Genomic DNA, 17123 nt, shown 5'->3' on the forward strand with positions numbered 1-17123 from the left:
AAGCAACGCTAAGGCTCTGGCTTCTGGTAAAATGTGCGTTTCTGCCCCACCATTATTCCTTCCAAATCAGTTTTTGCCAAGTGTCCTGCACATGCCTTTTGCTCCAGTGACAGGATATCCTTCATTTGTCTGCACAAAGCGCAGATGAGCACTTTTTCGTGTTGTTTTCCAAGTCGGCTGATGGGAGGGTCAGCAGGGGCCGAAGCGGCTGCACCAAGTAAAGGAAAGGTAACCATGGTAACTCAAGTTATCTGCATCCTCCATGTATTTCCTTCTCCCCACCCTACATCATATCTTTCCCACCCAAACCTCAAGCCAATAGAGCCAGTGACCAGCTGGCAGGATGGGGACTGCGGCAGGGTCTCCAGCACCCAGCGTGTCTTGCTGTATTTCGGGGATCACCACTGCAGGCTGAGATCATCAAAAAGAGACTGAACGCATAGAGAAGGGTAACTTGCAAAAGGCAGAGCTCTCCACTACTGTAGATGGGGCACTGGATATGTTGCCTTTGCTCCAGAGTTACAGACTCGTTGATGCTGCTCCTGGTTTTGGCTCTGAGCTGTAACCTGTCCACAGCAGCAACAGCTTCTCCGTCTGCGCCCCACGTCAAACCCAGCTACAGTTTTGGCCGGACTTTCCTGGGACTTGATAAATGCAACGCCTGCATTGGGACATCCATTTGCAAGAAATTCTTTAAAGAAGAAATAAGGTCAGAAACTCAGCACAGTAATCTTTAAAGCATTCTGCATAGTAACTTGAAAGTTGCCTGTTAGTATTTCCAAGTGCTTTAATGAGAGACAAAGCAAAGAGTAACTTAGCACCCGGTTGCCATTACAGCACCTAGTAATTTATTTAATTAATGTCTATAGGAGGCTGCTTTTCTCCTTTCTTTTAAAGACACACAAACACAATCGGGTTTCAGCCCGGAATTGTAATTTGAAAGTAAGGATTAAAGTCACAACTTCCAGCATAGAGTGTAGCTCTGAAACCATTCAACACAGTGATGGGAGAAGGGAAGAGGGAAGGAAGAAATCAGTTTGTTTAGATGTACTGGGAAGTATTTTATTACGAGCAACTGAGTAAAGGAGAAGGGGGTTTAACTTTGTATGCTCCCAAAAGACTGTGTTAACTACAAACATGTAAACATGCTATAGAATTTTGTGCCAGGTGCAACAACACAAACGTGCAGAATTTCACGTGCATATTAACTGAGATCAAAAGCGATCTAAACCTGCCTGAGGCACGAGGACTTTTGCACATCAGGTTACCCACGCGCTCAAAAATACACGGGGCTAAATTATTAGTACTCTTTTGGGGAGTTTATGTGAGAACTTGAAGGCACAGGCAGAATTTGCATCTGCCTCGGAGTCAATGAGACATATGCTGCCCAAACGGTCATCGGACCGATCCAATCAGTTTTAGGCTCAAAAGCCGACTGTATCTGACGACAGCGGGGAAAATGTTGCCAGTGTATTTGAGGAGAAAGTTAAAGGCAACGCTTGGCAGCGGTAGGGTTTATTGGGTCTGATATGATTTATACAGCCATATGCACTTTCTTTTATAGATATAAAAGCCTGGGGGAGAAGAAACGATTATAGTAAAAATGTATTTTTAATGCTGTAATGTAAGTAGTATAATATTGGACAAATCACCATTTTTATCTTAAACTATCCTATAAAATGTGGCATAGTAAAACCATAATGGTTTGTATGGGATGGTCTTGTAATACCGAACATCCATCCTTTCCTTAATGCCGTTAGAAAAAGGCGGCTTGTGGCTGTGCTACGCCAGAGCACCCCTCACCATGGCACACCGGGGGTCCCAGCCCTCGGCACTCTGCCCTCTTGACTCTTCATCTCCCCGGCTCATGCCGAGGGTGATGCCAGCCCTTGCAGTCGGTAAGGTGCAGTGGCACTAAGAAAGGCCAGGCCAGCAGTGCTGGATTTCTCTCAGCCCAGCCCGGGCTTCTGTCCTAAAAAGCAAGATGGATTTGCAGTCAGCACGTTCAGCTGGCTGACACGGGCAGGTGTAGGGATGCAGGGGCTGAGGGTATGTTCAGGGTATGGGCTGCCCTACATGCCCTACATTTTATTCTCTGCAGCAGGGCAGCACGGGAACTGGCTCCGTGCCCCAACCTGCTGCAGCTCTTTTGCCACTGGCCCGTGCAGGGTCTTTAGGGACCTGCTGCCTGTTACAAAGCAGGTTCCACGCTTGCAGCTTGTCGCAGGTGCATCATTTTGGTTACGTCCACTTAGCTGCTGAGGAAATTGGGGCCCTGCAACTTCCTACAGCCCTGCTGAAAATAGCAGTAGCCTTCTGCAGCAAGCTACTGGTCTAGCTGGCCAGCGGCCAGCTGCATGCTGCACCAGGGCATGGGAAAGAGGTGCTACATGGGTGAAAGCAGGAGGCCCCCACACTGGCTTTCCTCTGGGGGACAGCAGGAAAGGAGCACAGGTGGCCAGAGGGTCATACAATCATAGAACCACAGAATGGTTTGGGTTGGAAGGGACCTTAAAGATCATCTAGTTCCAAACCCCCTTGCCACAGACAGGGACACCTTCCACTAGATCAGGTTGCTTAAAGCCTCATCCGACCTGGCCTTGAACACTTCCAGGGATGGGGCATCCACATCTTCTCTGGGCAACCTGTTCCAGTGCCTCACCACCCTCATTGTAAAAAATTTCTTCCTTATATCTAATCAAAATGTACTCTTTTTCAGTTTAAAGTCATTGGCCTTTGTCCTATCACTACATGCTCTTGTAAAAAGTCCCTCTCCAGCCTTCTTGTAGGCCATCTTTAGGTACCGGAAGGCTGCTAGAAGGTCTCCCGAGAGTACAGGAGAGGTGCTTCAGCCCTCAGATCATTTTCGTGGTCCTCCTCTGGACCTGCTCCAACAGATCCATGTCCTTCTTAAAGGTCCAAGCAGTGCCTGGGAGTGCAGAGCCACAAAGATGTGGGAACATGGTGCTTCTGCCTCAGGGAAGGTAGAGGGGCTAAACCCTAAACCAGAGATTTTTCTTCTCTCCTGCGAGCCCACAGTTAGTTCTCACACACAATGCAGCACACAAACAGGTGATAATGTACTGTGCTCTGAGTGCTTTGGAAAGGGTAACTTTCAGAAATATTCTTCTGAGTAGTCAGTCAGCTTCAGGCTTTTCTTTACAGGGGTCAAACTTCTCTCACTTGATTTCTTGAACATCCGGGATTTTTTGGCAAGTGAAATGTTAAATGAGGGAAATTTTAGTGTCATTTAATGCTCTTCGATCCACTCTTGTGTACCTCTTCACATGTCAAAGGTGGACGGCACTTGGCACTTCTCTATGTTAATCTTCATTAGAACACACTTCATCAATTCTCCATCATTTCCAGGAGCTGACATTCATTCGCACTCAACTAAGGAGTAAGAAGGTGTGGGTTTTGTTCCCAGAACAACTGGTGACTCATCCTGTGCTCTAACGTTCTTTACTTCCCTTATCTTTGCCCAACTTTATCTATGCATCTGTAAATGAGAATACCAAAGCCTGTCTACCAACTGTCCTGAGAGCAGAGTGTAGCAAAAGTTTTTGTAAAATACTAGATTTTCAAAACACTGTGGAACTGAGCTGACCAAAACTATTTGCAGACTGTGTCAAAGCTGGTGATGAGCTTTGGCCAAAAGTAACAGGAAGGAAGTTTGAAAAAACTGGAATGCTTCAATTTGATGGGATTTTGTATGCTATTTTTTTATTTTTTGTTGTAAGACTTAACTTACTTAATTTTTGTCTTTTAAAAAACGGTAAAACTTCAAATGCAAGCAAAATTATTTTGGCTGAAACAAAATTTCATTTAATCCAGGAAAAAAGAATAAGTTTGATTTTCTTCAATGTTTAGTTCTGGGCTGACCTAAAATCTCTAATCTGTGACTCAGTTATTCACACAATTCACACAATATTTCAGATCTTACTGAAAGTCTTAATTAAAGCGCATTCAGGCCTTTAGCTAAAAGGCTTCATACGAGAGTGAATTATTGTTGCAGCACAACTTGATGATGAATCTTGAAAGTATCTAGCAAGTGTGCCAGGCCAGTGCTGCGCTGCCCAGAAATGATGCCAAATACAGAATTGCCGCAGCCCATGCCGGGTTCCCAGGCTCACATGGCTCTCCCCCAGGAGCTCTGCGGAGGAAATCGCTCTGTCCACACTCAAATTAACGCTCAGCCCTGGCTTTCACACATCCATGCATTGCTTGCATGCAGGAGGTGGCGCTTTCCTGGTATCTGCCTGACGTGAGCTCCCCTGAAAACACACGCTTGAGCCAAATCACAAGGCATATTTGTGATTAACTTGGGGAAAAAAAAAAAAAAAAGAAAGAAAGAAGGAGAAACCCAGCCCACAGCCACCTCTTCCCTGTACGTGCCTGGCACACTGTGCCTGCTCTGCAGATTAGGCACTGGGAGGGGTTGTGATGCAAACCAAATCACAGCGAGGCATAGCAACTATTCTCTGCTCTCTAGTTGACGCTCAAAACTAGATCAAAAAAAACCCCACCAAAACCCAAGGCGTTTATTTTCATGTCAGATGCCTTAGTTGTAGGGATACTTCAACTTCTTATTGAGCAAAATGCCCAGATGACCGAAAACGCCTGAACCCCTTGACCTGCTCATGCAAGGGGTTGGGCTCCTCCACTTCTGGTCAGTCTGCATGTCCGCGACAAATCTTTTGAAGGAGGCATGTGGCTAGAGCCAAAAGCCAAAGCAGGGCAACCACCAGCGTTTTGGGGAGACAGGCTTTCCCCTTGGGCATCCGTGCTCACCCTGGACCTGAGCTGCACTGCATCTGCAGCGGGGAAGGGGAGCAAGGTGCTGCCTTCAAGAGGAGTCATGGGGAGGAGGCTGGTCAGTCTCTGACCACAGAGGGGGGCTAGTGACACCGAGTTAGTTATTTGCCTGAACTCAGAGGAAATTAATCCTCCCAAAATTTCTCTGTGCCGATTTCCCAACTGGAAATCAAAAGGAAGGATCAGCTTCAGCTTTCAGATTTGTTAATGTCTTTCCATCTAACTCCAGCTAGCTGATCCTGCAGGGAACCTCTTGCCTCTCCTGTTTCACTTCTGAGCTATTGGCTTTAATTTATGGTGAGATTAAATTAGAACGTGATTTCTTAGGCACTCGGGCAAGCAGGTTAGGGCAGGAGGTTTCAGAGGCAGCAAATGTGTGACGCTGGCCAAACCAAAGGTCAGGGTTCAGCTGCTTTCCAAGAGCGGGTTACAGGCGTACTTGCAAAACAGGCACCGCACTCAGCTCCTGTGTGTGTGACGCGTGTGTGGGCAGGGCTGAGGGGGCTGCTGGAACCAAAAAATATCGTCGCAGTCTAATTGCCCGGCCCATATGCTCCCCTCCTGTGCCTGTGTAGAGGGAGTAAATCTGTGCAAGGTCTCCATGGCTGCAGGAGCCCAAGGCACGCGTCTTCCTGTCCCTCCATTGCACCCCAAACTCTGCCTCTGTCTGGGATGGTTGCTCATCCCGGCTGCTAAAATACAGCCAGCGGCGTTGGAGGGGACCTGTTGACCTCAGTACTGAGTAAAGCCACCACCTCAGAACAAAATATTATATTGACATTCCCAAATACATTTATTGTCAGGAGATTTTGTTCTGTAGAGTCCCTTAAAGTGTCAAGTACTCCTTTTTTGAGCTCCTTTCTCAGGGATTAAGGATATTTAAAAACGCCAGGGCTTCCCTGTGAACAGAAACCCTGCAGCCCTCTCCCTTAAATTCCTCCCTTTACATGGGCCAAAAGACCCCGTTTGGGCATTTCATCCCCTGCCCCACGGTACTGTGCGCGACAAGGGACGGTTTAAGCAGAAAGCAGATGGACATATTTTCCAAAGCACATTTCCTCGGCTGACAGCTTCGGCCTCATCCCAGTGTCTGGGGCTGCCCACCCGTGGCTGCTCAGCCTTTGCCACCCGATGGCAGAAAGCCCCCAGGGCCAGCGTGCAGTGGAGGGACGGCAACGGGTGTCCGTGCGGCGTGTTAACCCGCTCTCTGGGGGCTCTCACTTTGGTTTGGCAGGTTTGACACCTGGCTTTCTTCTCGTTTCAAGCTGCCCTCCAGCTATCTGCTCAGCTACTCGGGCAACTACACCGATGATGCCAAGAGCTGGCGGTCGGTCGACATCACCCGGCTGACCACCAAGTACCAGCACGACCGGGCAGACAGGCGCATCTGCACCTCCCTGCTGAAGACGAAGACCTGCAGCCTGGAGCGCGCCCTGCGCCGCACGCGTCGCTTCCAGAAATGGCTGGGGGCCAAGCGCCTCACCCCCGACCTGGTCCAGGTTGGTGCCCTGCGGATTCTCCAGATTTCAGGAAGCCTGATACTGGGTTGTGGTCAGGGGGAGAGGGGAGGGAAGCCTCATGGGGGTGACACGTGGTTCGGGGGGGAAAAAAAGGGGTCTGAAGGAGACACGGTCTGAAAGCTCAAGGGGTAGAGGGTGATTTTGGCACCATCCCTCCTGTCCCAGCCAGTGGAGAGGGCAGCACCACGTCCTCCTGGCCGAGCCACAGGGAAGAGGCAAAATGAGGCTCTGATGGGAAGAAGAGGGCCAAGGCACAGGGCTGGCCCTGGCAAGACGGGAACTGGCTCCTGGTTTCCAGGCTGAGGCTGGCTTCAGGCACAGGGAAAACCTGGGGCCATGCACGCAAAGGTGCCAACAGCTCAGGTGGGGATATTTCTGCCAGGTTTTTTTTCCCAGTTTTCCATCACACCTCAATGACTTTTTTCACAAAGTCCCACCCAAAAGGGCAGCCTGTGCCTTGAAAGGGAATTTGCTCTGGGGACGGGACCTGGGCAACTTGGACCCCTCTCTGCTCGTGGCCAGCAGGACGAGCAGCACTGGTGGTCGGAACCGGAGCATTGATTCCTCACCCACCTGCCCTCTATAGCAAATGATCTCAGGCATGAAGCAGTGCACTGCCCTTTCTGTCGCAGTCCTGAGGTGTCACAGGCAAAGCCAGGACAGGCACGTGGGCTGGGAGTCACTGCCATCAGGCAGACTGGTGTCCATGGCACAGGGAGAGGGACACACAGGCAGGGCAGAGGGGCAGAGCAGGCAGGATCCAGAGGAGAGCTGGTGTCTGGGCACTGCCTGCACTGAGGGGTGTCATGGGCAGACAGGGGCAGCCATCAGGCACACCAGAGTGTTTGGCAGCTGCTGGCTTGCATCTGAGAGCAAAAGCCCCCTCCCCAAATGTGTAAGCATCCCCCCCATCCCATCCAAACAACAGCAAAGCATTGCAATATCCACAGGCAAGGGGCAGGGGCCAGGGTGGAGGCTGGGTATACTCTAAACAAGACCCTGAGAGGCAAAGAAAGATTATTCCAGCACTTCTGCCCCCTTACAAGAGAGAAGTGGCTGTGAAACAGGGACTTCTTTTTTTCTATAAAGACAACTGTTTCCTCCTGCCTGCATGCTGCTGCATCTGTTCAGCTCTGCTGAGCGTTAAAGATACGCTGCTTTAGTTTTTCCACTTCTGTTACCCTTGGAGGAGCATGCCTGAGGAGGGAGAGCGGGAGACCCCGTGCTGCTGCAGCAGCAGCAGCATCAGGAGCAGAACCGGGGCTGGTGCCTGATCTTCTCCAAGGACTCACCTGAGTTGCTGATAGACGCACATGGCAGGTCACCCTGAAGCCAGCACCCTCTTTCCTGGGCAGGGTGAGGTGCAGGATGACATGTGCCAGGCAGGGAAAAATTCTTTGGAGCTAAGCTACAGTGTACTTTGTCTAGTAAGCTCAGGAGAAGGGCTAAGGAGTGGGGGCAGATATGCATCACTTCTACTCAGAGCATCCCTCACCTGAGCCTGTGGGCTGTGGGCAGGGACACATCCTCCCAGGGTGGCAGGCAGCAGCTTCCCAGGCACCCACTGGCCATTGCTGTCCCTCAAGGCAGCAGTGCAGGGGGCGGCAGAAGGGCAAGGTGGAGAGCCAGACCCTCTGGCATTGCTGGAGTATCCAAGGGATTTGTGCAAAGACATGCTGCCCTCATAGCAGTGCTATGTGGAACAGGAGGAGTTGAGAGCTTAGAACTTCCATTTGCTGGGTGAAGAAGAAACTGGAGAAATGTAGCGCTGTCGTATCTCAGATCTTCTGCAAAGTGAAGTCATTAGCTGAGCCCAAATCCTTCTCCTTAAAAGGCTCTTGATGTGCTACACAGCTTTCCCTACCATGTCCTCTCTGAAACTGAGCTCCTGGCTGAGCGGGCTGGGTCACACACACGCATGCACACCACATGCACACCACATGCAGACCACATGCACACCACATGTACACGCAGCACCACGTGGAGACTCTGGCTGGGACGCCGTGGCCATGCACCTGTCTGGTTTCTCCTGGTCACTTGAGTTTCCACCGTGCAGTGGTGGGAAGCTGAGTTTACCCCAGCTCCAGGGCTCCTCCGAAGTGAGCTCTAGGGGTCAGCCTGGAGGGAACGCACCCAGGGACAAACTTTCTGGGACATTTCAGCAACCCCTGCAGTTTTTTATTTGGAGACAGCACAGGAGGCTACAAGGAGGTGCAGACCTTTGCACATCTGCCTCGGGATTGCTCTGCTCGTGTTTTCATGGTTCTTTGATTCTGTAAATCGAGCAGAGAAACCTAAACCGGGATATAAATCCCTTCTAACAGCATATAGACTTGAATACACAGAGAAGCTGAGCAACTCAGAGGCCCTGGAGCCTACTCCCCTCTCCAAATTTTGGCAGCAATCGCTATTTAAGATTGGGCATGTGCTCTGCAAAATGGCTATCAGTCTCACAGTGGTCTGAACTTAAAAAACAGTCTGTGGCAACAACATTTCAGTTGTACAGTGAGTCAGTTTGTATGTGAGACCCTCCTCAGCCTCCAGCCATGTTGTGTGAGCCACCACAGGTTACAGGGTGACCCTCTAAGCCATCCAGCCTCACAGAGCCAGGGATGCCCTTCCTCTCTGCCCTCCTCACATCCAAAAGCTGCAGGCGTACCTCTGCCTGCACCCAGCCCAGCACTGCTGCCCCTCTGCAGTGTTGGCTGGGAAAACGCACGTTGGTAACACAGCACGAGCCATCAGAGTGGGATTTCTTGGGGCTACCCATATGTGACTGCAAATACTTACCTGCAGCACTGCTCTTCTGGCTTTTTTTTTTGCCCCCTCTCTTTTCAGATGTGTTGACAGCACACTGCTGGTGGGTGACGCCTAACACGATGCCCCCCACCATTTCACAAAGCTGTAGCTACCCAGCGGTGTCTGTACTTCCCTCCCTGCAGTTTTTCCTATATAGCAGCACTGAGGAAAGCTAATGGGCTCAGGTAATTTTGTCTTATAGAGTGGAGAATTACAAGAAACTGTAACGTGCTTGAATCAAGATGACAGACCATGAAGTAATGTTTTTTCAATTTATGCTGTGTTCTCTGCCTGACCCAAGCATCAGCTGAGCTGCCTGCCACAGTGATTATTTCACCTGCCACAATGAAAATCTTTATTGGACACAGCAAAGTCTTCAGTGTTAAAATCCAGCCCGGCTTGGAGATGAGTAGGATTTAGCCAGGGCTCAGCCCTCACGGTAGCCGGTAGCCCCAGCCACCTTCTGCTTCTCCCAGGAGCTCATCACCCCAAACCACGCTGCTTGCTTTTCTTGTTCAAGGGGAAGAACAACAAAAAACCTGGGCTAGTTTCAGCACAAATCACCCACAGGGCAAATTTACAGCCCTGTCTACAAAGCACAGCCTGGAAAATGCCAAAGGCAGATGGACAAAAGCAGTACCAAGGTGAAAAGCCAGCCATTTGCAGCTCCTTTCTCTAGGATGTACGGTTTGAAACTATTGACCGGCACCTCCACCTGTGCTCAGCGGATGTGCCAGCACTGTGGTGATGTGGCCAGTACGCATCGCTTTGCTCACAGTGCAGAGGCAGCAGCTCGCTGATCTGGCAGCTGCTTCGTCCTAGGGAAGGACAGGCGTTACTGGGCTCCCAGAGCCACCTCCCAGAACCTGTTGCCTCTTTGACCCTGCACCTCACCATCAGAGACGTGCTTCGGTAAACCTGCTGGCACCAACCACACCGTATCTCCCAATGGAGGACTATAGCAGTGGTGCCTGCAGTGGGGATGAGCTCCGTAGCTTCACAGAGTGTCCTCAGGTTCTCTCTTTTGGGAGTGAACAAAACCCTTGGACTCAAGCAGCCAGGAGCTGCAGGTGCTTTGACACCTACGTCCAAATGTTTCTTCCTGGATCCTACCCCAAACTTGCTCGTTTGGTGAAGCTGCACCTAGGTGATGGCATGTGGGGCAGGAGGCAGCAGTGCTCCTGAGCTGTGCCATCCCTCCTTGGGTTGGCTGAAGAGAAGGCTCAGTGAGAAAAAGTCTTCTAGAGGTCATCTTTATGTCAGAGTGAATTCTGGGTGCATCCTCACTAGATACGCATACATATGCATACATGGGAGTTTAAAACGCATTGCCTACTGTGCAGTAGGAGAAAAAACCTCAGTTGCGTGCAGGTCGGCTTTGCAGGAGTTACTTATTATCAGATATAAAAACGTGGGTATTTAATCAAAGTAAATAAGAAGCTTTCCATATCAATCACAAACAATACATCAGGCAGGCTGGCAGGTCTTATTCTCTGGGATGATAAAACACTGTGAAGGACTTAAGGTATTCCCAGATAAACCAGTATTGCCAGTGTTTTGAGTATGTGTTCAAATTTTTCTTCCATTGGCGTATTTTTTTCTTATAGTTTTAAAACTCTGGCTCTTTTTCTACTGTAGGGATGTTTCCATCAGTCTGCTGGAAGGGGATGCCCCTCTCCACCAGAACACTCGAGCAGATGCTGAACTTTAAACATTTGAATATCTCTGCTGAAATCAAAAGGCCTCACTGTCCAGCTTGGGTGGATCAGGGCTTCATTACATCGTAGGAAGTTGCACTGATGGTTGATACATATAAACACAGCAGCACCCAGCCGTACTCCTCTGCACCCGCACCGCTGCTGGTATCCCTCAAATGGTTCCTCAGGAAACAAGCAGCCATGATGACCAAATGCAGCACATGTCCATGTCTATGTTAATAGGATGAACCCTGATGTTGGAAAAAAATCCTAATTAAAACTTTCATGTGTTCTCTGCCACCATAAATTCTGTTCCTGCTTTATACTCTCAAGGGTCTCAGCTTTTGCGCTGCAAACTCCTGGAGGCAGCAAGGCTTTCTAATTTTGGCTGCAAATATTTGCAGACACGCAGAGCTGCAAGAGACTTTCTCCACTGTTTGTGTCTTCTTTAACACAGCTCTGTTCTGTTCGTTTTTTCTCACTCCTCCTCCAAAGGGAAAGTGACAGAGTCAGCCACAAGTGCTGTGAGACAGAAATCCATAACCGTCCCTTCCCCCCTGTCCTTCTATGGTTTTAGATAATTAGTTGAAAAAATATTTCCTTCGTAAGGCTACACCAGAGAAGAGGAGTGTGTGAAGACTTGCAACCAGAACTAGGGAGTTTTTGACAAATGTTTTATTCTCTAGGGAAAAAAAAATGGTTCTTTAGTTGTTGTGAGACAACGCTCCAGTTGGGGTTGATTTTTCTCAGGTAGTTTTAAGCAGCTGTTGGCATTCTGGGCTTGTTTCGTGCAACTGATGGCCAAGAAAGGAGTGGTTGGGACCTCACTGAGGCTGGCAGAGAGGCAGAGGAGGGGATGTGGGAAGTCTAGTTCCCTCTTTCCACCTCCAACCACGTTCCTCCCTTCCTTGTTCATTTGTTTCTTTGCCATGACTGAGTAACTAGGTGTTTTGTGCCAAATGAACAGCTCGTGCAGGAACGTCTGAAAGAGACCTACCTCAGAGTTACCAAATGACTTGGGGAGACCCTGAGTCAAATCTTTGCTCTCAGCGTGAAGAATTGTAGGGAGTAATGTGAGCTCCAGTGCCCTTTCCTCTGAAGCACGTCTCTCAGCCATCAGATTATAAAGAAAACCTGAAGGAGTAAATGTGGCTACTGAGATCATTTGGAAGAAAAAGGCTTAGAAAAAACCTGATTCCCTTCCCCAGCAGAGGTGCGGCCAGGCAGCGCTTCTGTGCCACTGTGGGCAACTCTCCGTACATCCGCTCTCCTTGGCTATTAAGAAAGACTGACTTCAAAACAAAGGTCTTTTTTGACTACAAAGGTATAAATTTCTGTGCCATTTATCCTGGCCATAGATTGCTTGTGCAATTTTACAAGCCAAACCTTCAAATCTGAAAGGTGAAGTACAGTGATGGTTGACCCCATTAGCCCGACAGTTCTTTATTTGTAGCTGGTATTTACAAAACATATGCACAGGCTATCCAGGTTTGGTTTTGATAGTTAATGCACAAGTTTATCAGAGAGAGAATATGTCCTGTTCTTGTACCCACATACAGTGCTTGTTTACACTTCTGAAGCATGTTTACTGACCTTAGCAAATAGTATTTGCAGGAAAGCTGCTCACAGGCTAAGCAAATAGCGAAGCGATCCGAAGACATTATTTAACGAGGGAAGTGACTCACCAGCTTAATGACAGCGGGGCCTCTGCCAACGGGCCAGGATGCCAGGGCTGGAAACTCGGTCGGACAGAGGAGGCCCACTGGCACGGAGCAACGCGCTGCTGCACAGTAGGGGGGAAGTGAGGTTTGCAGCATCTGCCTCTGCGCTGCAAAGACCGGGTGCTGTTTTGGAAACCTGAGCTGTTAACAAGCATTTTTGGATGGTACGGAGATCTTTTCTAGGAGCGGTTTGCTGTAGAGATCCCGCTGGGTGCCTGTGCCCACCAGCAGCTCTGCCACAAGGTGCAGAGACACAGTGGGCAGAGCACAGAGGTGCTGGTGCACCCCAGCATGAGCCAAGCACACCATGACATCTCAGGCTGGAAAACAAACATCTTTGTCGTGTTTTCACCTCTCGCCAGGGCCTGTCTAGCCCAATGCTGCGCTGCCCGTCCCAGCGTCTCCTGGACAGGATAGTGCGGCGCTACGCTGAGGTACCAGATGCTGGCAGCATCTACATGGACCACCTCACCGACCGGGACAAACTGCGCCTCCTGTACACACTGTCAGTGAATTCACACCCCATCTTGTTACAGGTATGTATCACCTCACTCTGGCTTGAAATGCCACCCCGCAGCCCCTTTGCAAGCAAACCCTCGCATGAGACATGCACCAGTCCCAAGCTGCACAGGAGTCCCAGCCCTGGCCTTTGGCAAGTTCCCTGGCCTTCATAAAGTGAGTTTCTTCTATGGTGTTGGATAGCTGAAGCCGGGCAGACTCCTGTGGTGCTCCTTGCATCAGCCTGTGAAGTTGTGGAGAGATATGGATGCCCAGCCCCTTAAATAAATCAGAACCCAGACAGGTTATTGCACTAGCACACTGTGAAAGCCAGGGTTTTACACATCCCTGATACTTCACAGTGTTACGTTTGCATTGCTAATATGTCACTCAAAATCACAGCCTGTTTATAAAAGAGAAAGAGCATGCTTTAGCATGGGAGGTCCAAGGTGCAGCATTGAGGTTGAACATGGACTTGGGGAGAGCTGATTTCCCAGGTTCCATATACCAGCACTGTTTTTACCATTTACATGCTGCTGGTAACTAGCTCCGTAGCAAACTGCAACTTTGCAGAGGTGTTTGGTGGACTCTCAAATACAACTGAGCTCTGAGTTTGAAGGCAGAGAGCTGGAAGGCCTTGTGCCCCTCCCCTGGTCCTCTGCTGCCATGCCTGGCATGTGGCTCTTTTCTTTCCTTACATGTGTTTCTGAGGGAGTATCCTCACCCATCCCACCACTGCCTCACCTTTAGTTCTCATTGCTGTGTCTTTCAACCTTCTGAGATTCCACGGAGAGGCAGCAGCAGCATCTGTCTCCTGCCACAGGCCACCGCTGCCCTCAGCAGCTCTCAGGGCTCTGCCCAGTCCCAGGGAGGGGGAGTGGTGCTTGTACTCTGGAGGTCTCCTGGTGGTCACTCAGCCACCCCGGCCATGGCTAGCTGGGGCACGAGTCTGCAAGTCTCAGCACTGTAAAGATATGGGAATGCAGCTTAAAGAGGTGAGAAAAATATGCCAAAGAGAAATGGCTTGATTTTACGTGAGTGCCCAAAATGCCTTTGCAGTAGAAGGGAGAAGCAACCTTAAACATGAAACTGGATGAATTTATAACCCTGCCTTGGCAGGGTCTGGGGCACTGGAGAGAAAAACTAGCTGTAGTGTAGATGGCAGAAAGCTTTGTGTTGGCACGGCTCAGCAGTCATGCAGTTTGGTTTCCACCTGGCGTAACTGCATTGCTAGCATGAGCTGCAGTGACGCAGGGAGCCCAGCCCAGGTGCCCTCACTGTAGCAAACACCTAGCACTTCTCTCTCTGAGACTGCAAAGTCCCTTACAAAGTGACCAGGCATTTCTTACAAATTAGCAAAAACTTCTCTAGCCCCACTTCACCTCCAAGCCATGACTTCAGCTCTGCAGTGCTCATGAGGAACTCATCACAGGCTCCATAAAGATCCCTAAAATTAGCTCTTTTGTGCCTAAAATTTTCATGACTTTAAAATCTACTATTATCTTGGACTTTCTGGTCAGTCTCCCTCATAGAATAAGTCTTGAAATACTTCTTCCTTAATTAGAAAAAGAAAGAAAAAATAAAAAGAAAAAAAAAGCAGCATAGCTACTCCAGGCTGGAGCAGTGCCTTCCCCTGCTGCTGGGGCAAGCTGGGGTGAGGAAGGGTTGCAGGATGCTTTAGAAAGCAAAATACGACAGCGGCGCTGCTGCTTGAAGTTGGCCAGGGCACTTGAAAGTTCTCTGGGAGGGAGGTGGGTCCATGGGCAGAACGCAGCAGCCAGAGTGCCGGGGCAACTCCCCCTGTTACCGCTCTCCCCGGCAGATCTTCCCCAACGTGGAGGGATGGCCCTTCCCACGGTACCTGGGCTCCTGCGGCCGGCTGGTGGTCAGCGCCAGCACCCGGCCTCTGCACGACTTCTACGACGCGGCCCCTGCGGTGGCCGCCGACCTGGCCCTCCAGCTCCTCACTGTCCTCCGCTCCATGGGCACCAACGACCTCAACTATTTCTTCTACTTCACCCACGTGGATGCTGGCACCTTCGGTGTGTTTAGCAATGGGCATCTGTTCATCCGGGATGCCAGCACACTGGGGATCATCGACAAGGAGGAAGGTACTCAGCAGGCTCCGTGGCTGCGCATCTGTCGCAGGAGGACTCAGCGGGACAGGGGGAACAAATCTTTCAGCTTGGCTCTGCTGCTGATTATTTTTTTAATCGACCGAACATCACTTGCTAAATTAAATAATGAAAAGATCAAGCAGAGATTTACCAACAGCAAAAGCATCAGCAGCTCCTGCCGTTCTGGCTCTGAGTCGGGAAGGCGACAGGCATTTTGTTTGTGCGCTCAGCGGTTTGGTGACTGATCGCGGGCACTTGCTTCTTGCCCGGCCCCCTCTGTGGCTGGCAGCAATATTAAATGTGCAAGGTGCTGAATGTTCTCGTTTGAAGTCTTCCTAAATCACCTCTTTTAAAACTTTTGCCACACAAACGTCAGTATTTGCTAGTATAAATTTGATAACTTCATTTGTTTTAAGTACTGAGTCAAATCAGTCTCTTTTTAGGTGCATTTATCACATTAACTAATAATCATAACAACAAAATCTCCCTTTTGTCATTTTTACATAAAATCAAGAGTTAGTGTTTGCTTTTCACAGGTTACATTGGTCTGCTCCTGGAAGTAGAGCTTGTAAAAGACTATTTCTCCGATAATTTGACAATTTCATTTTGAATGTTCAAATTTTCAAAAGGCCTTTGCTCAGCTCACACATTCAGCTGAGTAGATCTCAAATATTCAGAAGCAGCTGTCAGAGAATTTTCCACTGGGTTTCTTTTTCTTGGCCAGACAGCTATTACTGTTGACTTGACTCCAGCTAGATGAGCTGTTGTTGCAATTTAATGATTTTGGGTAACATGGAAAAATTATGGGTATGGCCATTTGTGGTAGTTTTGTAAGAACTCCACATTTTAGGTTAGTACTTTAGTTCTCATTTTTTTCCGCATCGGTTTGACTCAACAGACTCTTCTCCGCTTCCTCTGTCAGGCAGTTCTGAGCGCTCTGCCATTCAGAAAAATATACATATTTCAGGAAGGAGAAAATTGGCCCATATATATAGCTACAGCACAGGGTATTTTGTGGTGACAGATAGCTGTATCCTTCAGATAGTAACGAACCACATGTTAATACAGAGGTACAGACATACGTGATTACCCAAGATTTTGCTACCATGCTTCTAACGACTGGTTTAATTGTCTCTAACAGGGAGCCAGCTGATTGATGGCCAGCAGGAGTATAAAGATATATTTAGCTGTTTGACTGTGGACTGCCAGTCTGCATTTGTGTCCTGTAACTCCATCAGAGAGAAGCACAACCTCGTCATGGTGTGCCGAGAGCTTTTGCCAAAGCTCCTGAAGGGGAAATTTCTGCAACCCTTGCAGGAGAAAATAGACAGCTTCCTGCAGAACTGCGCCGATGGCCCTGCCGATGACCACGGTGTCGACGAGGCAGTTGCAAAGCTGGAAGAGCTCCTGAAACCTCTGCGATCTTGTGATTCTCGTTTTGCCTACCGCTACCCTGACTGCAAATACAGTGAAAAATACTGACGGCTTCAGAGGAGGGGTACCCCAGGAAGGACTAGGGCAGTGTCAGCCCCCTGCCAGTGCGGGAAGCAAGAAGGAACCAGGGTAGCTGGAAAGAGCTGCACCAGATCTGGGGCTTTCTCATCAAGGCAGAGGAGGAGGGGGAAGAGTGAACATGGGATTTATTGTTCATCTCCCGGAGATGCATTTGTTACATGGGATGTTAGACATGATGTAAGGCTTATGGATTATTAGCATTATCGTGAGTGACAGGGGCTACAGGATTAATAAATCTTATTCAAGTATTCTGGCCTTGGAAGAGTTTTCCATGCCCTTCATAAAAAACCAAACAAACAAACAAAAAAAAGCTCTGAAGGCAGCGCACCCACAACTAGCTAGATAGAGGAGCTTTATTACCAAGAAAGTCTTTCTGACCAAGATGATATATATACATGATGTGGGATGGATAGACACATTTAAGACTTTCCTTTTGGGGAT

The 17123-nt window shown here is 49.2% G+C and overlaps 1 protein-coding gene across 1 annotated transcript; it reads left to right on the forward strand.

Annotated features, from left to right (window-relative positions):
• Nucleotides 1-368: 368 nt before the first annotated feature.
• On the forward strand, nucleotides 369-16892 carry DIPK2B (divergent protein kinase domain 2B). Its single transcript, XM_009989485.2, has 5 exons — nucleotides 369-709; nucleotides 6050-6314; nucleotides 12915-13088; nucleotides 14873-15161; nucleotides 16309-16892. The coding sequence occupies exons 1-5, from the start codon at nucleotides 486-488 to the stop codon at nucleotides 16647-16649; spliced, it is 1293 nt and encodes a 430-aa protein (XP_009987787.2). The 5' UTR covers nucleotides 369-485; the 3' UTR covers nucleotides 16650-16892.
• Nucleotides 16893-17123: the final 231 nt, after the last annotated feature.

Source organism: Tauraco erythrolophus, chromosome 1 (genome assembly GCF_009769465.1).
Source record: "Tauraco erythrolophus isolate bTauEry1 chromosome 1, bTauEry1.pri, whole genome shotgun sequence".
Lineage (NCBI taxonomy): Eukaryota > Metazoa > Chordata > Aves > Musophagiformes > Musophagidae > Tauraco > Tauraco erythrolophus.